We start from the raw sequence: 26,137 nt of genomic DNA on the forward strand, positions 1-26,137 counted from the left end.
TATTACTAACCTTTCACACTTATGTTTTCTCAAATGATTTATGGGGTTGGCTGTGATATTTGAGTCCTGGCTCTGTAGACCAGGAAGAAAAGAGAGAAAAAAAAAAGTAAAGATATTGGCTACAAATTTTTTTCCTCAACCCTTCTTTTCAAATGACAAAACCAGTAAGATCTTCCATCAGGGGAGCTTGAGTTCTCATAAATCAACTCATTCCTTACACTTGGCACCTACCTCATTTTTTCCCCTTATTTATAGGCTGGGGATGGCCACCCTCCTCCAAGTAGAGTTTTGGTATAGATAAGAGAAAATGTACCCATTGGATGTAGCAAACAGGGAGCAGAGGTTGGGGAGAGTAAGTTGTCAGCAGGTCAGTAAATAGTAACATTTCTTTTATCATTATTACCATTATTAAGTTAATTTTACCCATCATGGTGAAGAACCATCCCAGGATGGGCACTGAGAGATCCTCGCTCTGCCCAGTTAATCAATTCACATGGATGGGACTGAGAGGGAAATTGTTCTACTTGGCCCGGACTGAGCCACACGTGGACAAAAAAATGTGGTTTCAATTCAGTTGCCGTAACAAAAACACAAGCCAAATTCCCCTGTAACACAGGTCTCTTGCAACATGACTTCTTACTTTCGTTTTTTTTTTCCTATGAAAGAAATATTTTTCCCTAAGGAGGAAAGTGAGTATGCTTGAGAAAGTGAAGTGGTTAGAGATGATTATTTTCGACCTACTGGTTTTTCTGTCCTGTCGCTGATAAAATGAACGGTAATCGGCTCAGAATGAAAGCAATTTCTAATATTCTTCAGTTTCAGATGATGAAGATGTAATTGGAAGAAAGTTGCATGATCGCTCCATGGGACACGATCTTAGATTTCATTTCATGGCATTTATTTTATTTTTTCATTTGTACATCTTGAGAGTGCCCATTTATTTGTGGAAGATTAAACATGCCTGTTTTTCTTTCCAATGGTTTTCTGTATTCTGTTTTTCCCCTCCTAACTCAGTTCCATTGAATATCTATGAGTCGTCCCATTTTTAGTAAGTAATAAATGTGTCAAGCTGTGCCGACAAAATGTCTCGACATAACTGTTAATAATCATTGTCATCTTAAGCATGAAGCAGTTTAGCTAATGATTTATCTCTTATAATGCAGCGCTGGGGCAGCTGTATGAGTCGTCTCTTTAGCAAGTCAAGTAATTTCTTTAACAAAATGTTAAGCACAGATGGGCCATAAGCTGTCAGTTAACTATTATTGTGCCTACATCTGCTGGCTCTCAATGCACTGTTTTATGTATCCAGCCAGTCACTTAGCTGCAGCTCCCTGAAAGGCTGAACCCACTCTGATTGGCAAATAAAATGTTCATTTGTCTCTTCTTCCTATTGTTTTGTTTTGGTAACACATGTCAGCGGCTCAATTACCCAGTTCATTAACAGCTCCCAAAGGACAGGATGGCCAGCCCGCGATAAGAGGGCGATTGTGGCACATATGTTCCGTAATGGCCTCTCTCTTGGCAATTGTAAATAAAAGTCACTTGGCCCTTTGCCTTTCAGGAGAACTCCTGTTTTCCTGTTCTCCCTCCAGTGTGCAAATGACCTCTCTTTGCTGTATGCAATCCAGTCCCAGTAGCACAGAACACCCTGCCTTTGGAACCTTAATAAGATAGTAGCCCTGGCTCTTAATTTTAATTATGACTGACTTTTAAGCTCTTGAGGGGGAAAGTTCTTATCACTGGAGACTATTCTTAGAAAGCTGTTAGCTGATTAATTAGTTAACTAATCAGTTTTCCTAATTGAATAGCAACCCATTTTCTTGGGGCTTTAGACTCTTTTTTTCTCTTTGAAATACACTGGTGGTGGTTACCATGGAGTTTTAAAAAGCTATTTTTTATAAAAAATTGCAGATAGAAGTCATTTGTGGGGGGGGTGAGGATATGAGACCTCATCCCCAAAAGATGAGAGAGACCCAAGCCCTGAAAGGAATTCTTGTTAGACACACACACACACACACACACACACACACACACACACAGACACACATACACCCTGTCAGTATAAAGGGTTTAAGAAGCCACTGGGTTAATTTGGGTCAGTATCTGCATTCTTAAATCAGAAATGGAGTCCTCTTTGTTCCCAGCCCTTGAAAGGAGGTAACTTAAACAGGTATAGCTCCCTGGGTATTCTGTGGTTCCCTGAAGCAAAATGTAGCTTGTTATCAGGGGACAAGAAAGGGTACCTGCATCTTTTTACTTTAATATTTCACTGACTACAGCTATGAAAAATAACCACTAGTATGCATGCATGTGGGATAAGTGAATGGCCACAGAAATAAGCCTTTCTTTCCAGTTGGTCCTGACAAAGAAGGCCTTTTAAATGACCAGTGTCCAGGTGGTAGCTGATGGGAGAGAAAATCCTGTAGACAAATGTCTCTCTAGGTAAGGTGGATACCAGTCCTGTGGGGCCCAGAAACTCAAAATTATCGCATCCTTAGGATGCAGGAGTCTTTGGGGGCCGTGCGGCTCTACCTCCAAGGCAGCTTGGCTATGATGCCAGTTTCTGTTTGTCAGTTCTTATCGTAAATAAACACCCCACAGTTCGTGGTGTGCGTTTAAAGTAACTCGGGGCGACGGAGCGAAGATCCGAGCCCTCCTGGACTGCGCCCCGAGGCTGGCCATATTCATAACCAATCTGTACTCTCCTCCCGGGCAGCAGGCACTTGGGGAGTTGTTGAGTGTCAGGGTTTATTTGTGTTATTTTGATTAGCCCCAACCTGGCAGGAGCTTATTTTCCTTCTAATGACCTCGTGCTGTGAGCCGGCAGCTTCCGAGGGAAGGGCTTGGGTCAGAGGGGAGGGGAATAGCGTTACATTTCTCCAGCCAAGAAAACCCAAGACTGGTAGGCAGGAACAAGACTAGGTAAGCCGCTGAAGGATCTTAATTAGATTTTGTCTTTCCCAAAGAACCTTTCTTCTGGAAAACCTAGCATATTCTTGCCAAAAATGGTCTTATCTTTCTTCTTCTTCTTCTTCTTCTTCTTCTTCTTCTTCTTCTTCTTCTTCTTCTTCTTCTTCTTCTTCTTCTTCTTCTTCTTTTTTTTTTTTTTTGCACTTGCTAAAGGAAATAGAAATCCAACGAGAGGGTGTATTCATTTCGAGTCACCCCTCCATGCCAGTCTGGTATGGAACTGAATTTCTATTTTCTGTATTTCTATCTTTCTAATAAACTTCTTTAAATCTTCAAAAAAAAAAAAAGAAAAGAAAAGAAAAAGAAAAAGAAATCCAACGAGACTTTCTAGCCACCCTCATCAAACAACTGATCAAGTTATAAGCCATCTCTCCTAGTTTATCAACTAAAAAAACCACACTGACTCCAATCCTAGGACTGGGTTAAGAATTTGGGGAAGATGAAATTATTGCTGGGTTGCTTGTTCGGTTGGATGTGAGTTCTAGCTTGACGTTTAGAATTTTGTGGTCAGTTTTTGGTTAGTTCCGTTCAGAGGTGTATCTCTTTTCTTGACATGAATACAACTTAAAAACACCAAACATAATGTCACCGACTTCTTAGCTAGTGAATTAATGTGGAAGAGAAGTTTGCAGGTGCTGAAGTCTCGGACTGGCTTGAATTAACCCCTACTGGCATCCATTTCAACCACCCCCTCCGCCCTTCTCTAGAAAAAAAAAAAAAAGAAAAAAAAAAGAAACACCCCACCTCCCCTTTCTCCTCTACTCTGGCTTTCTTTGTCTCTCCTGCACCCTGCCAGGCAGGTGTCAGAACCCTGAATGAGGGTAAATGCCCCGCTGATGGATTCCACAGATGGAGCGTGGAAATCGGTAGAATAGGCCTCAGCCACAGGCCATTTCTTGGGGTCCAACAAAAGCCTCCAAATAAGTCAACAAAAATCCCAAAGATCACAAAGGGAAAATGTCATTTGTCATTTACTCTGGGTCTGCAAGGGAGTATCAGTCTTGCCTGGCTCCTGACTTTCACCCGAGTAAACACGAGAGAGGTCATCCACATCTTTCTCAGTGTAAAAGGGCGACTTAGATCAGAAAACAGTTAGCGGCCACATTGTCCCCCTCCTGTTGAGCGGCCCAACTCACAAGCACGGGGGACATTCTGCAATTAGCCAATTAGTGGGTGCATCGTCCAACTTTGGGGCTGACCTGCTGAAGACCTGAGGGAATAGACCTCTGAGCTCCCCTGCGGCGGTCAGACACAGTCTGGACCTCAAGGAGGTTTCTTCATTTTCCTTCTCTGCCTTTCTCAGTGACACGCAGCTTAGAGTGACGATGCTGATGAGTCCACCTCGGAGAGATAGAAACGCACAAAAAGACTGTTGGCTTTGGTCTGGGCCCATCCTAGAGAAAATGAAGGATGACTAGGAAATTTGGCCTCCAGAGATTTTTCTCCCCACCACCTCCCGTGTCTGTAAATCGCATTGTATTTTATCTAGGGCGAACATAGAGTTTAAATGGTTGTCATGTTTTCATTCTTTAATTATTCAAATGAAAGGTCTTGCTGAGCAGAAAGACAATGCGCCAAATTCATGCTTGTGAATTATTTCGTTTCTCCATTTTTTCGCTGTCTCTCCTCTCCCAGTTATATTTGTCTGGAAACCAATAATTACCGAATTCCACGTGACTAAATCCCTATAAAATTGAGGCAAGATTTCATGTCTAATAGTGTTAATTAGGATGAAATAGTTCCTGGGGCTACAGAAGTCGTCATGAGGGGCTCAGGGACACAGGCATACTTTGTAATTCTGTAATTCCTCCTTTAATTAAACTTTATGGATAGTCTGCTGCTGATAAGACTGTGCCTTCTCTTTCCAGTTTGATTTGTTTTCGAAGGGAGTGTTCACAATCCTGTGGCGTGTGACGGTTGTCTTCTGCCTGATTTTTTTTTCCCTTTTATTTACAATGCCCATTCTCCCAAGTTTAATCATGGACATTACTGTGGAACTTTGGAATGACACAAGAACTTTGGTTTCTGAAATGTAAAAGTAGCTTGAGGTAGAAAAGAACCAGTGAATTCATTTATAAAATAAAGAGTTGAAACGCTCAGGTTCCCAATGAGAGATTAATATTTTCCAGTGATCAGTTGGGAATTTTCCCTGAATAACCTATAAATATCCCAATATGTTTCAAGTTATCTATTCCTGCATGTTGGCTTTATATAAACTTTACAGCTTCTTGTTAAGTACAGTGTAATAGAAAGTCCCCAAAGAAGACTTTAATAAAGATAGAAAATAAGTCATCATTAGTTCAACAGTTGGTGGTGGTAGGTTCCAGAATGAGCCTGAATGTTCCAACCAGGAGGTGGTAGATGATGGTTCTCCTACTGCAGATTGTGAATGGTCAGACTGATTGATTTCTTAAATCTCTTCAATATTTGACCAGGCGTAGTGGCTCATGAACATAATCCCAGTACTTGAGAGGCTGAGACGGGAGGATTGCAGGTTCAAGGCCAGCCTCAAAAACTTAGTCTTTGTTTCAAAATATAAATTAAAAAGGGCTGGGCATGTAATTCAGAGGTAAAAAAAAGTCTCAGGCTTCAATTCCCAATACAAATAATAATAATAATTAATAATAATAATAATAATAATAATAATATCTGTTCAATATCTTGGCAAAATTTATCCATTTCTTCTGAGTGTTTTACTCTTGTTTAAAAGCTAGATTCTGAACTTCAAGGATTTCAACAAGTTTTTTTTTTTTTTTTTTTTATAGTACTGGGGATAGAACCCAGAGGCTTTCTACCTCCAGGCTACATCCCTAGATCTATTTTTATATTCTATTTGGAAACAGGGTCTCACTAAGCTGCTGAGAGCCTCACTAAGTAGCTGAGGCTGGCTTCGAACCTGTGCGATCCTCCTGTCTCAGCCTCCCAAGCGCGGGGATTACAAGTGTGTGCCACCATGCCTGGCTAGTTTCAATGATTTTTTTTTTTGAATTGTATTCTATTGGAAAATCTTTGGATTCGTTGTGTGATATTGATCCATGTAAACGGTTTCTGAATATTTCTTTGGATTCTGGGCAGTTTTAGGAAATTTGGGAGGAAGGGTAGTAATAGTGATCATCAGGTAAATGATTCACATGTGGATCTCTGTTTTGGATTATTTTTACTCTTTCTCCTCAAAAAGAATGTGTGTGTGTGTGTGTGTGTGTGTGTGTGTGTGTGTGTGTGTAAACTACTCTAAGCTCTAGAAGGGAGAGCAAGTCCTCTGCAGTGGTGCAGGCCTGGGTCAAATCTGAGCCCCCTTAGCCTGGTTTTTCTCACTGTGTGGTGGATACATAGGGTTGTACTGCATTTACATCAGACGGAGAGAGAAGTCTTCATCCTGGAAATACCTTGGTCATCTGTGACATAGAGTCAATCTCTACATCAAAGAATGGACTGTGAAAGTTTTTTTTTTTTGTGGTACTGGGGGTGGAACCCAGAGGTTTTCTACCTCCGGGCTATATACCCCAGACCTATTTTATACTTTATTTTGAAACAGGGTCTCACTAAGTTGCTGAGAGCCTCACTAAGTAGCTGAGGCTGGCTTAGGACCTGCGCGATCCTCTGGTCTCAGCCTCCCAAGCGCGGGATTACAAGCGTGCGCCACCACGCCCGGCTCTGTGAAAGGGTTTTTGATAGCAGAGTCAAAAGTTTTAAAATCAGAGAACAATATAAAATGGGATAAAATCTGTGATGGGCTTGCAATTCAAAGTAACACAATGCCCATTTAAGAGGCTGTGCATCATGTATTGATGTGTATTTTTGTAGGAGAGCTATTCTGGAATTTCAGAATAGGAGATAGTGGAGATAGTTTATTTAATTAATGATAAAGCTTCGTTTTGGAGAATGCTGGCAATTGAACGGAAGATTCAATCTACCAGGAGCTACAGCCGCAGCCTCCTTAATTGCTAGGATTATAGTCACGCACCACCACACCCAGTGAAAGCCAATTTTGTTTGTGAAGGTAGCAAGGAACATGAGCCATTTAAATACAATTAAAAATCTTCCTTTAATATTAAGGCTACACAGCTGGGTGTGTGGTACACACCTGTAATTCCAGTATCTGAGACAGAAGAATCACAGGTCTGAGATCAGCCTCAGCAACACAGTGAGACCCCGTTTCAAACACACACACACACACACACACACACACACACACACACATCTGGGGTTGTAGCTTGGAGGCAGAAAGCCCCTGGGCTCAATTTCCAGTATCAAAAAATAAAACAATGCCGGGCGTGGTGGCGCACGCTTGTAATCCCCGCGCTTGGGAGGCAGAGACAGGAGGATCGCGCAGGTTCGAAGCCAGCCGCGCACACTGGCTTAGGAGACCCTGTTTCCAAATAAAAATGTAAAAATAGGTCTGGGGGTGTAGCCCGGAGATAGAAGGGCTTCCAGGAACCCCAGTACCACCAAAACAAACAAACAAACAAACAAACAAACAAACAAACAAAAAATATTTTCCGCTGTACAGTTGTAATAGTTCAAAAAGGTTATAATGAAACGGGTTGATCTGTTTTTAGCAATCTATTAACTCGTTTAGATACTATTTAACATTTCTTGTAGTTCCCAATTGTAGTGTTAGGTATTTTGTACAGAAAAATGTATAATTTCTGTCTATTAAGCTGCTGGAAATGGTTTGTTTTGCCTTGAATGTAATGATTGGGATTTAATATCTAATTTGTCTTAGTAGCTTCAGGTAAAGCTGAATACATAAAATAGACCAATAATAAAATGGTCTGTATGTGCTATTAAAACGAGGCTTAACAAGCATGGGAAGGAGGGATGGGGAGGGAACGGGGTGGGGATCGGGTAGGGGCTAACTGGGCGATGTGTGCATGTATGTCTACAAAAGTATTTTCTTTATAACATTATGATGTATGAATACATTGCACCAATTAAAAAAAAAACGAGGCTTAAGTTTCAGGTTCGTTCTTGATAAAAACCAAGGAATTCAAATTCAGGTGATCATTGTGAATTATGTTTTAAACAAAGAATGAATTTTCTTTTTATTGAGTGATACAAGAAGTAGTAGTATTTCCATGTTTAAGAAAAAGCTAGTTTTTCCTAGTTGGTAAATTGACCCTGGGTTGCTGACTTTACATATTTTAAAGCCCACATCCTTTTGGGGTTTACAGATGGGGAAAAGTTAGAATTAACTTGTAAGATTGTGGCTTCATATTGCCCCAAACGATCAGTTGGTTCAAATAATTTTCCAGCAGAAAAATCAGGCGAACCATTTCCTCGGTGTCGTTTGAAATGATGCTGCGTAGAGGTTTTCCTACTTAGATACAGCTTTCCCATTACTTTTGAAGAAGCTCTGTAAAAGTAAAGGTAGTGATTTTGTTCTATTCGTGGCGGAAAAGGCTGTCTCACTGAACTACAAAATTCAGAGTTTTTTTTTATTAGCTATGTTGTGGTAGTTTCTCCTCTTTAAAAAAAACACACAATCTTCTTTTTTTTTTTTTAAATGATAATTATTCCCCAGAAAATTGCAGGACATGAATACTTGAAAACTCTTCAGATAAGATCGACTTGTAGAAGCAGGAGCTCTCATTTTACAGATATAAAATACTGGAAGAGAAACAAGCAAAACTGAGATTTTACTCTGGGTTTTTATTCATGCAACATGCACTTATGAAGCACTTACTGTATTCCTAAGTGCTCCAGCACTGAGCATGCCAAAGGAGGGCATTGGGCTCCCAGTGAGCATGCCAAAGGAGGGCATTGGTCCCCCAGTGAGCATGCCAAAGGAGGGCATTGGGCCCCCAGTGCCCCTTTCTGGGGGTGGGGGAGTGTCCGTTGTTGAGGGGAAACACAGTGGTCTTGACCCTTGGGATTAATTCTTGCTGCTAGTTGTAAATCTTGCCTCTTTTTTTTCTTCAGAAGCCAGAGATGATTTTGATTAATTGGCCTGACAATGCATGGCACACCATATTTACTTGGGAGAATTTAATAATCCCAGAGACTCCCAAAGGAAACATGAAAATCTCCACATACTATTATCCTAATGGGATCAGAGGAAGAAAATGCGCAGGCAGAGAGTCTCACAGACAGAAACTTTTGGTCAGTCCTTGAATACCGTTTAATTTTTTCACCTGAATTCACTATTCACAATAGAAACTGCAAGCATGATGCTAAGCTAAGTATTTTATGGAAATTGATTGACTTCTTAGGAGAATAGGTAGTTTGCTTCTTAGGGAGCACAGAGTTTGTTTATCACTTAAAAATATACATATAAACTGGGCATAATGGCGTATGACTATAATCCTAGTATTGAGGAAGCTGAGACAGGAGGACTGCGGATTCACCATCAGCCTTTGCAACTTAGCAAGACTCTGTTGTCAAATAAAAAATAAAGCCGGGCATGGTGGCACACGCTTGTAATCCCCGCGCTTGGGAGGCAGAGACAGGATGATCACACAGGTTCGAAGCCAGCCGCGCGCGCTGGCTTAGGAGACCTTGTTTCCAAATAAAAATGTAAAAATAGGTCTGGGAGTGTAGCCCGGAGGTAGAAGGGCTTCCAGGAACCCCAGTACCACCAAAAATAAAATAAAATAAAATAAAATAAAATCAGGCTAGGTATAGCTCAGAGGTAGAATGTCCCTGGGTGCAATCCCTAGCACCATAAAAAATAAAAAACATAGAAACTCCTTTTTGATAAACTGTGGTAGGAGGTACTTTTACACTTGGGCATTTTGAAAGGTGAAAGAACTAGTCTAGAAAATTTGATGGAGGTCATTCTTCAAGGGTCCTCCACCATCCATAGAGCCAATGTAGAATAGAATCTGAGAGCTGGGTGTGGTGGTGCATGCTTGTAATGGCAGTACTTGGGCTGAGACAGAAGGATCGCAGGTTCAAGGCCAGCCTCAGCTACTGTGTGAGACTCTCTGCAACTAAGTGAGACTCTGTTTCAAAGTAAAAAAATAGGGCTGGGGCCAGGCGTGGTGGCGCACGCTTGTAATCCCTGCGCTTGGGAGGCGGAGACAGGAGGATCTCGCAGGTTCGAAGCCGGCCGAGCTGGCTTAAGAGACCCTGTTTCCAAAGGAAAAAGTATAAATAGGTCTGGGGGTGTAGCCCGAAGGTAGAAGGGCTTCCAGGAACCCAAGTACCACCCCAAAACAAACAAACAAACAAACAAATAAAAAAAACCAAAAAAAAACCCAACCAACCAACCAAACAAACAAAAAACACAGCTGGGGTTGTAGCTCAGAGATAGAGTACCCCTGGGTTCAATCCCCAGTCCTGCAGGGAAAAAAAAAAAAAAGAATCTCTGGAAGGGGAGCTGGTTATCTAGGGTATATCACCCACGCTAGGTATACTAGTGCACCAAAATTTTGAGAACCATGCCTCTATAATTATACATAATTTATTGTTCATTTAGCTCCCATGTATTAGATACATTCACGTATAAGTTGCATTGGGCACTTCTGAAGTTTATAGTGCAATGCACAGCGTAGCCCTAAAGATTAGTTTCTTTAAAATATTCTCATAGTTAAAGGAAGTCTTAAAGTTAATATATAGCCAGGTGCATATCTGTAATCCCAGTACTTGGGAGGCTGAGACAGAACCCAGGTTTGAGGCCAGCCTCAGCAACTTAGCGAAGCCCCCCTCCCTCTACATACACAAAGTTAATACCTAAAATAGCATTTATATCAAAAGAAATAATTTTCTAGTAAGTTAGACAACAGAAATGAAAACGAAGCACAGCACTTATCCCAAGTTAGAGACAAATATTATAGTTCTCTTTTGCTTTTATGCACAAGTATTTGTTTTCAGCTATATTTTCTTCCATTCGCCATTAAAATGACAAGTTCACCCCATGACCTCTTCATTTCCAAGTGTTTATGTGTGCGTCTGATGTAGAAGCATTAGAATATTAGACGACAGAATCACATCTCTGGGTTCATTTTGGATGTAAACCCTTTGGGGAGGTTTATCATTCACACTGAAATTGAATGAATGTTTGTGTTTCTGTACGGCAGCATTAGGTTTGAACTTCAGAAAGGAGGAGCTCAGGACATAGCCCATGCATACATCGCTTCTAGCACCACCCACCCTTGCCTGGTCCTCCAAACCCATGGGGGAGAAAAGAGTTACCTCCATAGCAACGTAAATTATCTCCCATTTTCTGGCTTGGCCCCCATTTGCTGATGGCAAAACTCAGCCCCTTCTCTGAGGATCCCCCAGTTCCCTGGGGGATCTGTAGAGTCATTTGGATATGCTGTGGAGGTTCCATGTGTAGTTCCAGGGTCGTTCTCTGCCCACTGCCCCAGGGTCTGGAGAGGACTGCCCTCCTCCTGCCCAGATCCTGGTGTGATGTGTCCCCAAACCCCTGAACCTTCTGGAGGCCACCGGGTACTTTGTATGATTGCAGCTCTCCTTACTGCGGGTCCCTGATGCGTTCCTATCAGAATGAGAAGGGACAGCTCCCCCGCCCCATCAGCCAGGGGTGCCCGTGCCCCTGGCTTTGCCAGTGTCCAGCTCCTTCCCATGAGGAAGCAGACCTTGTTCTTATTGTGGAACAGATACCATAATGTATTGTCAACACAAATATCATCTTGTTCCCAGGCCCCATATTTATTTATTTATTTATTTATTTATTTATTTATTTATTTATTGTGGTACTGGGGTTCCTGGAAACCCATCTACCTCTGGGCTACACTCCCAGACCTATTTTTTATATTTTTTTTATTTGGAAACAGGGTCTCTTAAGCCAGCGTGGCTGGCTTCGAACCTGTGTGATCCTCCTGTTTCCGCCTCCCAAGCGCGGGGATTACAAGCATGTGCCACCACGCCCGGGCCCACTTTTATTAGGCATCTGCACACTGAAACTTGAAGGCTCTCTCCGCATATGAACACAGGCAGACAGACTGCAGGGCGGCTCTGAGGGCTGGTCTCCTTGGCCATCCAAGCCTTGCCTGCAAATGCTCTGCGCTGTGGTTAATGCTCTCCTGTTACTGTCTCACGTTAGCAAGGAGCCTCTACTTTTCCTTTTGCACTGGGCTCCTCAGATTGGTGGTTGTTCTGGGCAGCCCCCTGCCCGCTTGGCAGACATCCAAACTCTGAACTTTGTTTTAGGTACAGTTCCCTGGACTATGACTCCTTTTTATGTGTTCTTGGAATTTACATTAACAAACCAGAAATTCTCCTTAAAGCATTTCCCAATATCTGAAAATGAGGTATTAAATTTCAACATTTTTTTAATAGGAGCAGTAGAGTCTCTAAGTATTCAGGAATCCTACAATGGTTTACTGTTGTTGGCTTCTTAGATATTCAGTCAACTTTGGAGTGTGTGTGTGTGTGTGTGTGTGTGTGTGTGTTACTGGGGATTGACACAAGGGGTGTTTTACCACTGAACTATATAGCCCCAACCCTTTTAAATTTTTATTTATTTATTTATTTATTTATTTATTTAATTTATTTTTTGTGGTACCAGGGATTGAACCCAGGGGCATTCTACTTCTAAGCTATACCCCCAGCATTACTGTTTATTCTTTAATTTTGAAACATGTGTCACTAAGTTGTGGAGGGCCTCACTAAGTAGCTGAGGCTGGCTGAAAACCTGTGATCCTCCTGTCTCAGCCCCCTAAGTACTAAGTACTGGGATTACAAGCATGTGCCACCAGCCTGTTTTTTTTTTTTCCCCTCCAGTATTGGGAGTGGAACCCAGGGACATTCTACCTCCAAGCTATACCCCTAGCCCTATTTTTTTCCCTTTGTCTTTGAAACAGGGTCTCAGTAAGTTGTGGAGAACCTCACTAAGTAGCTTAGGCTGGCCGCAAACTTATGATAGTCCTGTCTCAGCCTCCCAAGTCCTAGAATTACAAGCATGCACCACCAATTCTGGCTCTTTTTAATTTTGTATTTTTGAAACAGAGTCTTGCTGAGTTGTTGAGGATCTTTCTAAATTGCTGAGGCTGATCTTGAACCTGTGATCTTCTTGTTTCAGCCTCCTAAATACTGGCCACACCAGGGTTGGAATATTTTTTAAGATACCACATTTGTTTGATTAGCAAATTTCCCAGTGTAAAGGCTGGTGAAAATTTATCAGAAACTAAATTAAATGTGATTCATTTGTTACATACAAATGGAATACCCATTAAGTACAAAGTACAACCTCCCACCTCAAAATAGAAGGAGGCCTATCTCTGGGTTCTAAAAGTCCAGAAAGACAGATGCCCAGAGTAATTATTTCTGCCAGGGACGCAGGGATATAGGGGACGGGAAAGCACAGTATCACTTACTACTTACGTGGGAATGTCTTATAGGATTCCTATCATTGTGGCTTGGCGGGATTTGCTTTTGATTCATATTTCATTTTTTTTCTTCCTGGGCTTTTAGCCTCTGCACCACAGTCCGATGAAGGCTCTGACATAGACTCGGAACCAGACTTGCCCTTAAAGAGGAAACAGCGCAGGAGCCGGACCACCTTCACCGCGGAGCAGCTGGAGGAGCTGGAGCGCGCTTTCGAGAGGACTCACTACCCCGACATCTACACCCGCGAGGAGCTGGCGCAGAGGGCGAAGCTCACTGAGGCCCGCGTGCAGGTACCGGTGCCCAGGGAAGAAACTAAGTGGTGTCTCTCTTCTGAAACCTACTCTACCCCAGGAAGATAAATGTATCGGCAATGGCACTTAACTTTAGTTTTTATCTCTAAGGAATTGTCATTCTACCATTTATGACACACAAAAGTTCGCTTTACTCATGATCAGTGCAGGAATCCTTTTTATGCACCAACCACTCTATATAGGCTTTGGGGGTGGTACACAGGTAGTAACAAACCCTTTTTGAGATTTTTTTTGTAGTGTTCTCTGTGCCAGACATGATTTTAACTGCTTTATGTGAATGAACTCACTAATCATCACAAAAATCCCAGTTTGATCCTATGACTGCCCCAACGCTTATCGACGAGGAACGGGAAACTTGAATTAGTTAAGTAGCTGCCCCGGGGTGCATAGCGGTGGAGCAAGGGTGGCCATCATTGGATCCCAGGTGCTGGCTCTCTGTGGCTTTTCATTAGGAAAATGAAAAGGTGCATGAGGTAATAGACCCTTCCTTTATGGGTCTCACAGTCTGGAAGCACTTCAAGTAATTTTGCTAAGACTGTGTTGAATTATCTTTTGACCTCTTGGAAGAGCTCTGGGTCTCCTGGAGAAGGCTACCAGGACGGCACATATTTCTGTTGAGTGTAGAATTGCTCTTCTATCGTCAGTGGTGAACTGGAACTCTCCCCTCAAGTTAGTTTGGCAGATTGTACATAAAAGACTTAGGGAGCCAGGCACAGTGGTTCGGCAGGCTTCTAATTCCAGTACTTGGGAGGCTGAGAGAGCTCTGGAACCTGAAGATAGCAGGTTCCAAGTCAGCCTTAGCAATTTAGCAAGACAGTGTTTCAAAAAAAAAAAAAAAAAACAAAACCATAAATAAATAAAATAGCCGGGCTTAGTGGCACACCTTGTAATCCCAGCATTTGAGAGGCTGAGACAGGAGAATCACAGTTTGCAGCCAGCCTCAACTACTTAGTGAGGCCCTTTGCAATTCAGTGAGTCCCTATTTCAAAATAAAGAATAAAAAATAGGGCTGTGGGTGTAGCTCGGAGGTAGAATGGCCCTGGGTTCCATTCCCAGCACCACAAAAATATAAATAAATAAAATAAAACAAAATAAATTTAAAAAGGACTTGGAGTGCAGCTTGTAGAATGCCAAAAAATAAAAAATTAAAAAATTAAAGATTTCGCTTTTTCGCTTGTAATCCCAGCATTTGGGAGACTGAGGCAGGAGTATCGTGGTTTGTAGCCAGCCTCAGCTACTTAATGAGGCCCTTTGCAACTCAGACCCTGTTTTAAAATAAAGAATAAAAAATAAGGCTGGGGGTATAGCTTGGAGGTAGAATGCCCTTGGGTTCTGGTTCCATCCCCAGTACCGAAAAAAAAGAAAATTAAAGATTTTGAGTCTCCTGGAACTCCTTGCTGCCTCAGAAGTTACCTTATCTGGGAACATGTGTATCACTCCCTGGGGCTCAACGTTCAAGTCAAAGCCAGATTGAGGCCGGCATCAGCTCCTCTGTGGGCACGGTCCCTAGGTCAGCACTTCAACCTGCGTGGTGGATCGCCTCTCTTTACAGAAAGAACCTTTTCCGGTTGCAGAACCCAGAGAGAGGGAACGTTCTATCAAACTTTTCATATGACCATTACAGTGCTAGGAAGGTCAAGAAGTACTGAGAGGAACTCAGTTCTCTCATGGAGCTGCAGTTAAATGGGTAACAAGTAAAGACGCAACTAATTAAAAAAAAAAAAAACCCAAACAGACGTAGTAAGGAGAGAGAGAGAGAGAGAGAGAGAGAGAGAGAGAGAGAGAGAGAGAACACGAACGTACTCACAATGTGCGTAAGAAAAAATACACAAACTCTTAGAGTAAATAAGAGAGGTTTAGGCTAAATATTTACGAGGCTGGGAGGGTGGTGAGAGTGAATTAGCAGTAGGGAATCTTAGGAACGAAGGTACAGAGTTGGAAGTGTCTGGCAACACATAAGATGGCCTTATGTTTTCACCCCAGCCCTATGGACAGGATGGGGAGAGCGGAGTCTGTTCAAGAGTGAGCAGTGGCGGGTGGCGAGGCAGCCGCTTGGGGGATGGCTGGGTCGCTCCTGGCTAGCTCACGCTGGGTGTGACAGGCACTGGGGCTGTGGCAGGAGCAGAGAGGGTGGTGGGGCTGGCATGAAGGGGTTGGAGGTGAGAGTTCTTCAGAGGGAGAAGGCGGGCAACTGGTGTGTAGGGCGGAGATGAGTGGGAAGTCACAAAAGCACCAAGGCTCACCGGGTGCTGATGAACTATTGAGTTTCTCTGCCCATTGCTCTGGGATACAGAGTAGACTCAGTGTGGTTCATGGTTAATGGAGGTTGTTTCTGTATTTTGCAGTGGGAAGAGACACTGTCTCCCAGTGAAATGGGTAAAGGAATTTAATAGTTCTGTAGTTTCTTAATATTATAACATATATAAAAGCATATACATGATGCTGGGTGTGGTGGTGCATGCTTGTAATTCCAGTCCTTCGGAGGCTGAGGTGGGAGAAACAGAAGTTTGAGGCCAGCCTCAGCAACTTAGTATTAATTAATACCCTCAGCAACTTTAGGGAGGCCCTTCACAACTTAGTGAGACCCTGTTTTAAAGTAAAAAATAAAATGGGGCTGGGGGTACAGCTCAGAAGTAGAACGCTCCTGAATCTCCCAGTAGTACAAAACAAAACAAATGCACATGCAATCGATCGTGCGTTTATTATAGTCCTGTGATTACCTGGTTCCAGTGTGAAGCAAAGTCCAGTCTCCTGTGTGCTGAGTGTCCACTGTATTTCAGGATTCAGCCTCGACACTTCACAGCTAGCCAAGCTTGCTTACTGGGTTTTTCTCCAGATGGGTCGATGATTGGTTCTGAATTCAGGATGAATCAGAAAACAAACTTTTATTTTAAAGAGATGAAACCCGGAGGGTGGTCAGTGTGGCCCTACCCAGTTCCTGCCTTTGTCAAAAGTGGGGACAGGGGACAGAATACAGCTCAAATTGACATCGTTTGTGCAGTACCCAGCATCTTGTGTGCTTCAGCGACTGTCAAAGTATAATAATAATGGCCCATTAACTTTCAGAGGACACGGGATCAAACCAATAAAGAACGGTTCATATTTTCTCTGTACAGTGACCTCCTCTCCAAAGCAGGGTCCTCATTAACGTAACAGCTGTCTTAATGTGGCTTTAACCCGGCGACTCTTTACATTCCTTATGGCTTTGTTAGTTCCCTCGAGACACATCATGTCTTGCCCCACGCGATGATCTACGGCCTAACAAATTCCCTAAAACACCAGCATATGGATCTTTGACTTAACCCAGCAGGAAAAAGAAGGGAGTAGTCAATCACCGATTAAAGTGCCAAGAGGAAACCCTGTAGTTTTTAGAAGGATCTGGAAAAGCAGTAGCTAAGTCAACGCATTTTGAGTGATAGCCAGAAAGTGTGAGTTAGTTTAATTTGGGGCACCTGGGAAAAACAAACCCGATGCCCCCAAGCCGTGTCTACTTCCCAGTTTTTTTTTTCCTCCAGAGGAAAAATATTTCTAGACTCTTCTGTATAGAAATGAGACAAACGCTGTAATAACTCAGGCCTTTGACGATGTTTCATAAAAACGTGTTTGGATGGTAGCTGCGTTTCTCGTGGTCAAATCTGAGTATGTGATTAAAGAACTATATTGCATACCAAAGATTGTTTGCCTAGTAATAACATTAGAAGTAAACAAAACAAAACAAAAAAGACCATTTGCTGAATTTACTGGGGTAGCTGTTCATATGCAAATAAAATAGGTATTAAAGTATTTTTTTGGGGGGGGGCAGAATTGCTTGCAAATATTTATGATGTACAAAAGTTTTATTAGGTTTTTTATTTAAGAATTCCATAAGTGGGCTAGTGTTTTCCTTTATCTTCATGATAGTGGAAGATAGGAAAGAAAGCTACCTGAGGAAAAAACATTTAACCAGGGGTCAGAGGATGTGGACTTTAGCCCCAGGTTGCCAAAACTGTCTTGTAGAGACAGTTAGTCCTGCTGGGTTTTGGATTATTATTATTCTTTAATCTATGCGGGGTAAGTTATATAAGATGATTGCAGTGTGGGTCCATGGACCACCAGGACAATCATGGATGGATTTTTAGGAGATCACAGAGAGTTGAGATTGGTACACAAGGTGTGTGTGTGTGCACAAGTGCTAACTAGGGAAAGGGTCCTTGAATTTCATTATGTTTTCTAAAACCATCTTTCTCACACCCCAAATTAAAAACTACTAAGATGCCTAGGATGTGTGATCTCTCTGGACCCTTCTGCCTTAATAAGTTGGGATTCTGAGGAGAACGAAATGGTGATTCAAAGCCACCTAACAGACCTGCATAGCTTGGAAGTTAGGACTGCACAGTTAGGATAGGTATAGAATATCCTGAACCCCACAATGAAATATAGGTGTGGACATCTTGCAGCCTTATGAGGGAGATTGTTCCTGACATATTAAGAAACAGTTGAGTTGGGCATGGTGGCACATGCCTATAATCCCAATACATGAAAGGCTGAGACAGGAGGACCATGGATTTGATGCCAGCCTCAGCAACTTAGCAAGAGCTTGTTTTAAAATAAAAAATAAAAATAGGGTTGGAGGTGTAGTTCAGAGGTAGACTACCCCCAGATTTAGTCCCCATCACAAAACACACACATGCACGCAAGCACTCACACACATATGATGAAGTTGAGTATGTTTTGGACATTTCTGTGGTCCTCTGAGATGCTTAGGCACAGGGCTTTCTTCCCATCAACCTCCTGTCCTTACGGTGGACAGAGCTGGCTAGCAGCGGTGATAGGAAGACTGGGATGAGGGTGATGTAGATAAGAGAAAGGAGAAGGGGATAAATGTGGAACCAGAACCGAGCTTGACCCAAGCTGACCTACGTAGAAAGCACTGGACTTGGTATTGCAGCGTTAAACTTGAGCAAATCTAGTCTCGAATCAGGCATTTTATGATCTGATTGTGAATTCTCTTTCTAAGGATTATGTGTTACATTCTCTTCCTATTTTCCAAATTACATGTGAAGTAACCCATCTGGAATAACGTAGGTTAGCTGGCCTTTGAGAACGACATGAAAAATGTGAACCACTAATTTATTGACAGGCAAAATTAGGCTCACGCCATGGGACAATTAGCACTAATCCATGAAACTTGGAAGCAGATTTGACCTAAGCCTCCATTCAAGCCCAACCGGCTTTCCATTGTCTGAGGTGTTCTCTGGGCACTTTCCTGTTTACTCATTGGCACAAAGGTTTTGGCTGTAGACCACAGAGTAGGGAAGGGAGACAGCCAGGCTTTTAATTCTTGGTTTTCTCCGAGAAGAGAGTCAATATGAGACTTTCTACTTAATAACTAGCATTTTATATTTTGATTTTCTTTTGGTACTGCTAAGATTGAACCTGTGCATGCTGGGCAAGGAGGCCACGACTGAGTTAATCCTGCCTCAGTAGCTAAACAAGTTATATCTCCTAGTTATCCTTTTCGAAGTCTGTTATCCTTTTAAAATTGTTACAACAATCTTATGAAATAGTATTTTTTATATTCGCCTTTGAACAGATGAGAAAACAGACAGAGGCCCATTGAGGGCAAGGAACTTGCTCAAGGTCGCAGGATTAGTAAGGGAGGGAGCGGAGATTGACTTCTGCTTGGTTTGCATTGAACCCATTTGAGTACTAAGTATTCTTGGTCTTTACTGTGTGAAGTACTAAGCTTTTTCTAACTAATATTGTTGAGCACCCGAACAAATTGGTTTCTTGGTGCATGTAGAAAAAAATTTAGGAAAATCTCATTTCTCTTTTGCAATTGATTGTTTTTTCCCCTTGGTTTTCATGATATTATGGAGATCTTTTAACCAATTTAAGTTGTGCCTTAAAATAATTACTGGCCATTCTACTATTTTAGAGGCCAGTGGTACCATTAGAGGGCAGGTGGGAACACATCAGACTGCAGTTCATCAAATGAACTACAAATTTGCTTTGGGGGTGCTCTGGTGAACGGTGATATTACACATGTAATTACAGGCAGTTAACTGTGCCTCAAAATAGATTAGCAAATAGTGTGCCTCCTGCTCTCAGGTCCTGACCACGACATGGAAGGCCAGAAAATGTGCTGTGCAGAGAGTAAAAGTACACTGAAATACATCATAGAGTGACATTTATCGGGTGTGTAGCTGCCTTTGTGAAACTTTTTTTTTATGCCTTTCTGGCAAAGATATTGATGGGGAAAACCCATGTTTTCTCCTAGAATATCAATCAAAGGCCAGTTTGCTTCTGTTTTTCTTATTACTCTTTGCAAAACAAAGGGAGATTTCTAATAATTGTAACTGAGGAAAAACTACCATCCATTTATATTAGATGAATTTATTTAGAATTTATACACTTGGACATGTCATTCAGTAAATTATGCACTGATGGTCTGTTGGAAATTAGTGATTCAATATTGAGCTATCTACAACTTCTGAGCATCATGAGATATTTTCAGTTAAAAATAGGTTGATAAGATCATTTCCCAAATCAGTGTGCTTTGACCATTTGGGTATTTAAAATGAAGATGATTTCAGCCGAGCGTGCCATCGCACGTTTGTAATCCTAGTTCCTGGGAGGCTGAGACAGGAGGATTGTGTAGGTTCGAAGCCAGCCTCAGCTACTTAGTGAGGCTCTTGGCAACTTAGTGAGACCCTGTTTCCAAATAAAATATGAAACAAAATAGATAAATAAATAACATGAAGATTTCAAGCGTACTTTTTTCTTTCTTCTACTCAAAAGAGGAGATCTGTCTTTTCTGAGTTTCAAAGCATAAAGAAGGCAAGGACCAATTCCCAGTTTTCAACTTCAGCATATTTTCCTCTTAACGCTTCTTTGGCAGAGGTGTCTGGTTCTAGGAAAGGTTGACATTGGTAAGATGATTTAAAATCTGGTTAAATGGACAGAGACAGGCACACCAGTCCTCACTCGGATCTCTGGATTTATTTAGCCCAAATTTAAACAATATTGAAATTCCTTAGGGAAACTCTTGAATCTTTTGTTGCTTCTCAATATTTTATTTCATCTTCTACAGTAGATCTTGTACATAATAAATATGAGAACTTTAAAATATAACACCCAGTGGGTTTCCTCAGTATCTCGGATACTTATTCCTATTATTTTGGGAAAAAAAAAAAAAAAAAAACCATGAAATGCCCAAATCCTCTTAAACTCTAGCTTGTTTGGATTCTATCTCTTAAAGATATTTGTAGAAAAGTTACATTGCTTCATCTTCTTTATTATCTGAGAAACATCTTTTTTTCCCCTTTCTTTAAAAAATTGGGTTATGGTGCAGTTAGAATGAACCTGGAATTGGTAGTGGGTTGAGATGGGTGGGGAGGTCAGGCAGAGCCACCCCCAGGGGGAATCACACCTGGTTTACTTATCTAAAGGTTACAGAAGGAAGTTGGTACTGAGAGCTTGGCAACGCTCTCTGATAACAATTGAAGTGTAGGTTTTTGAATTCCTCCTGGAGAGAGATCTCACCACTGGAACTGAGGATGGCAGAGAGTGCGAGTGAACCTGGGGAGTTCAATTCCCTTCCCAGATTAGCATGTAAAGCCAGGGATGCACTGAGCAGAGTTGGCCCCCATGGTGGGTGGGACCACCTCCACGAGTGAGCGGAAGTGCCCTTTTTACTGGAGGTGTTACAGTATGAAGTTACGACCACAGTGGGTGGTGCGCTACAGTACAGTCAGGCAGGACGTGACCCCAGACTTCCCCTGTTGGCCTCCTCAGGCGAACACAGCTCATTCCAAATTCTCCCTGGAAAGTGGCTTTCTCACCTTGATGCCTCTTGGGAGTCATGGCAACAGGTGCTCAGACTTACCAAGAGAAAACACAATGGATGTAAAGTTGAAATCCAGTGCTGTTCATGGTTCTATTACTCCAGGTGGCAATTTATTAAGTTAAGTAAAACTAATTCAATTATGTATCGACATGGAAAAATATTGATTTACCTTTTCTTCCTATTGGAAACATGAGGACTATTAAATGTTAATATTTTGAGGAAGTTCAAACTGCTTTTCTTACCAGTGTCTTACAACAATGGATAGAGAAGGCAAAACCCTTTACAGACCAGAATTTGGGTGAGTAACAGAAGTTTGAGCAGGTGACCAGGCAAAGTATTTGCTAAATTAGGTTTCCTGCTCCAGAAGGAAGAGAGCTTTCCTTTTTATATGGCTTAAAATTAAAATTAAATTATATAATTGTTAACATCATTCTGTATGAAAATCAAGTCTCATTTTTTTTTTTCTTGGACTGGTCAAGTCTTTCTACTTTATTTTTTTGTGGTGCTAAAGACTAAACCCAAGAATTTTCTATCTTTGAGTTACACCTCAACCCTTTTTATTTTTATTTTTTTATTTTAAGACAGGGTCTGGCTTAGTTGCTGAGGCTGACCTCCAACCTATGGTCGTCCTGCCTCAGTACTGGGGTTACAGGTGTGCATCACCACACCCAGCTAAGTCTTTTTACTTTTCACTGTGACCTCCATTGGGAAAGATTCCTTGTAGAAATCATGTCCAAGCTTTAAAATGAGGTGAAATTTTTTTTTTTTATTCTCAACTTTTTTCAATTATCTGCACTCCGCAACATGGAACTTCTACCTCTAGTGAACAATTGCTTTGTTTTGTTTTTTGACACTGGGGATTGAAGCCAGGGGCATTCTACCTCCGAACTACACCCCGAGCCATATTTTTTATTTTTATTTTAAAACAGTGTCTTGCTAGGTTGATGAGAGTCTCACTACTTGCTGAGGTTGTCCTCAAATCTGCAATCCTCCTGTCTCAGCCTCTCAAGCACTAGGATTATAAGCATGCGCCTCCATGCCCGGTATGAGTAGTTATTTTGGTTTCCTTGACTTCTCTGAGCATCATGAGGACAAGTGTGGAAGCTCCTTGAGTGCAGGGGTCCTCCCCTGGACCCTCTACTCCACCACCAAGTGCCATGCTTTCTCCACCTTAACTTTCAATGAACTTTTTTTTTTTTTTTTGGTGGTACTAGAATTGAACACAAAGATGCTCTACTACTGAGCTCTATCCCTGGTTCTTTTAATTTTTAATTTTCTTTTAAATTTTTGAGATAGGGTCTTGCTAAATTGCCAGGTTGGCCTTGAACCTCCTGCCTTTACCCTCTTGAGTTTCTGGGATTATAGGTGAGCAGTACCGCACTAGGCGTCCATGAACTTGTAACATAAACATTAGAATCTTTTTAATTGGTAGAAATCCTTTCTCACTTCGAGGTAATCATCCTGTGTATACCCTAGAAAAGGTCCTCTGAGTTCCACATTTACATTCTGGAGATAGAAGAGTTGGGTGAGACCATGAGGGCCATTAAGGGTTTTATATCACGTTTTCTCTGCATGTTAGATGTTTCACTTAATTTCTAATGACCAGTTTGAATCCTTCCCAGGGGACTGTACTGCATGGTGGGTGATGTTGATGGAAATAGCAGGGAGTCTTATTGTCCCAAATCTTGCTCAGCACCCCCTGCCCAGCATCACTTCTTGGGGGCTGCTGAATGTCCACACGGGTCCTCATAGCCCCTCTGCTGACCCCTGACTTCTAATTGTCCTTTCACCCCTCACAATACTCCCAAATGACACTGAAGATGGAGGGCTCTAGCATCTATTTTTCCTGTCAATAAGGGTCCTTTAATCTGTTTTAGCATGAAAAATTCATTAAGAATGTACTATTATTTCATCAGTGAAATCCTCAAATTTTAAATTAAATCCATAGGTCTGGTTTAGCAACCGCCGTGCAAGATGGAGGAAGCAAGCTGGGGCCAATCAACTGATGGCTTTCAACCATCTCATTCCGGGGGGGTTCCCTCCCACCGCCATGCCGACCCTGCCAACATACCAGCTGTCGGAGACCTCTTACCAGCCCACGTCTATTCCACAAGGTAAAGAGGAAGAGTCAAGGAGATTAAATGTAGCTCTCGGTTGCTTTCCCTGGTGGATATTTTATACAGTGAATTCTATCCACGATGTTGACGGGGATGCTGTTTTTTGTGTTGATTAACCATGACACCAGGTTGTCCGAAACAGTCCTGTCACGTTTCAGAAACATAGTTTGTTCTCTGGCATATCCACATCTCTTTAGATAAACGATGTGGTAACGCAAGACCGTTTTTGTATTTTGAAACAAACCCCCCTTCTAAATGAGCATGGGATTTGCTTTTCTTTGTTAAAATTTCACAGCCATATTTGTGTTGTTGTCTGCCATTAACTGAAGCTCTGGGACAGTTACTGACTGCCATGGGACTCTAGGAAGGGAAGCTTGAATGAAGTCCCCATGGGCTAGTATGTACAGGTGAATGAGCTCATGGTAAAATACAGGACTCAAGTAGTTTCAGATTAAGAAAGATAGCAGTACAGCAAAGCAGGCAAGCAAGCAAGCAGGCATCCCAGGAACTTAAAACTCTGCTTTATGCTACTATTTAGGTGCTTTAAATGAACATTTGATGTGAAATTTGAGATGGGCAGCCATGGTAGGTTAGAATCCTCACACTGTTAATAACACTCACTACGAATACAGGCTTGTTAGCCTTGCGGATGTGACTTCTGCATTCAAGTTGTGGGTGAGTAAACCATGAGAGGATAGATATAAGCTAGGGACTTACAAATATGTGCAAAAATAGGTGTGGCTTTTGTGGAGTGATCCCACACTTGCAGGCAAGGGAATGCCGTTCCCAGTCAACATTCCATCTGACCAGGAGATGCTCCTGGTGGCTTGTGAACTTGCTTTGCTGTCCTGCAGAGGAACTTGATGGCTGTCCACCTCCTTCCTTTCAGCTGTGTCGGATCCCAGCAGCACCGTGCACAGACCTCAGCCCCTGCCTCCGAGCACGGTTCACCAAAGCACGCTTCCTTCGAACCCGGACAGCAGCTCTGCCTACTGCCTCCCCAGCACCAGGCATGGATTTTCCAGCTATACAGAGAGCTTTGTGCCTCCGACGGGGCCCTCCAACCCCATGAACCCCGCCATTGGCAATGGCCTTTCACCCCAGGTCAGTCCCGTGGTTCTAGACAGACGATTTGCTGTATACCAGAACCAAATAGTCAATCCCCGAGGCAGGAGTATAATGAATTGCCAAATTTAAACCATAATGTATTCTTTATCCAAGCCACCTGATTCCAGTTTTCTGGTTTCCTTTCTCTCTACCCTTCCTACTGGCGGCATCAAAAGTTGTAGCTGAGACTTAAAATTCAAGTGACTTTTAATGTAATCACGGAGACTTTGTGTTTATACTTAGCTGTCAAGGCATCTGTCAGTGCATCTCCTCTTCTCCCCCCACTAAGGGCTGGGTTTTGCTTGGGAACCTCGCAAACATGGTGGGTTTTTCTTTTTTTGTTTGTTTTTTTTGTATTGTTTTGGTTTTTGTTTGTTTCAAATGGTATGTGGTCAGCTGACAGGGTTTCAGAGCAAGAGTACCTCAGAGAAACACAAGAACAATCAGAGAGGAAGCAGAAAAGTCCTGGAGAGAGAAACCTAACGGATGGCTATACAACTCTGGAATAAATGAGTTAGGAATGCCAAAATTAAGAGAATTACTGCTCTTTGGAAGTATATAAATATTTGAATGTTGTAATTGTTTTTCTAATTTGCGTTGGACTATGAGCTTTTCTTGGGAGATCGTATTAATAAATTGCCTTGATAATTGCATGTCAGAGGGATGGTTAAATTTTCTACATGTGGCATCTGTCTGAGGTTGACATTATTAGCAGTTGTTTAAATACAGATCACTTGATTTTATTAGAGAGTAGTTGGCCCAGGTGGCAAGGATAGCTGCCCACTAAATCTGGAGAAATGTCACAAAGGGGTTGCAATCTATAATTGCAATCGAGAATCTCTTTGGGGCCCAGAGTGAGAGTTTTGACAGCTTTATCTTTTCTCGACCTCTTTTTTTTTCCTCCTGGTGGTTAGAAAAACAGAGACAGGCTCGGAATGACACAAATGAAAAGTGAAAAGACAATTATACTCAATTACACACTAATCACTGACTATCGCCGCTGCCTAAGCACCAAGAGGGCATCCTAATAGGCAGAAAATGAGATTTTAATGGCACAAAGGGTGGCCAAAATAACGACTCCTATATCTTCGCCTTCTTGGTTTTCTTCAACTTGTGGTGTGTGTCTGAGGAGTGGCGCTCTCGGGCTCTGCATAGCGGTGATAACTCTGAGCAGCTGAAAAGTTCAAAGCCTTCGGAGTTGAAAAGAATGGATAGCGAAGGCAATGAAATAAACATTTCTGCCTAAAGGCAAGAGTTCATAAATCCTTTTCTGTAACACTAAATGTAATTAAGTTTCATAGATTCCTATAGCACATCCTGGGATTAAAAAAGGAGTAAGAGGTGGCTTTAAACCTCTGCTGAAGAAAATAACAACATGAAAACAATGGCAGTATTTCCGACAGGGCTTTCATGCATTTCATTTCCAAGTGCTGGCATTTCTCAATGTGATTTCGCATGACAATCGTGGGCTTATATTAATAGCATCATCCTCAAAAGGCCCGGACTCA

General features: G+C 42.0%; 1 protein-coding gene across 3 annotated transcripts in view; it reads left to right on the forward strand.

Moving 5' to 3' along the window:
- The window catches only part of PAX3 (paired box 3), a gene marked incomplete at its 5' end in the record, with an annotated part of 103,519 nt that overhangs the window by 55,762 nt on the left and 21,620 nt on the right, over positions 1-26,137 (forward strand). For all 3 annotated transcript variants that reach the window (XM_080689096.1, XM_080689094.1, XM_080689095.1), the window contains 3 exons: positions 13,351-13,556; positions 23,354-23,519; positions 24,412-24,626. In XM_080689096.1, coding sequence (XP_080545222.1) covers positions 13,351-13,556; positions 23,354-23,519; positions 24,412-24,626 — 587 coding nt within the window. The remainder of the gene's footprint in view (positions 1-13,350; positions 13,557-23,353; positions 23,520-24,411; positions 24,627-26,137) is intronic.

The sequence above is a fragment of the Muscardinus avellanarius genome, assembly GCF_963383645.1.
Source record: "Muscardinus avellanarius genome assembly, chromosome: 2".
NCBI classification, from domain to species: domain Eukaryota; kingdom Metazoa; phylum Chordata; class Mammalia; order Rodentia; family Gliridae; genus Muscardinus; species Muscardinus avellanarius.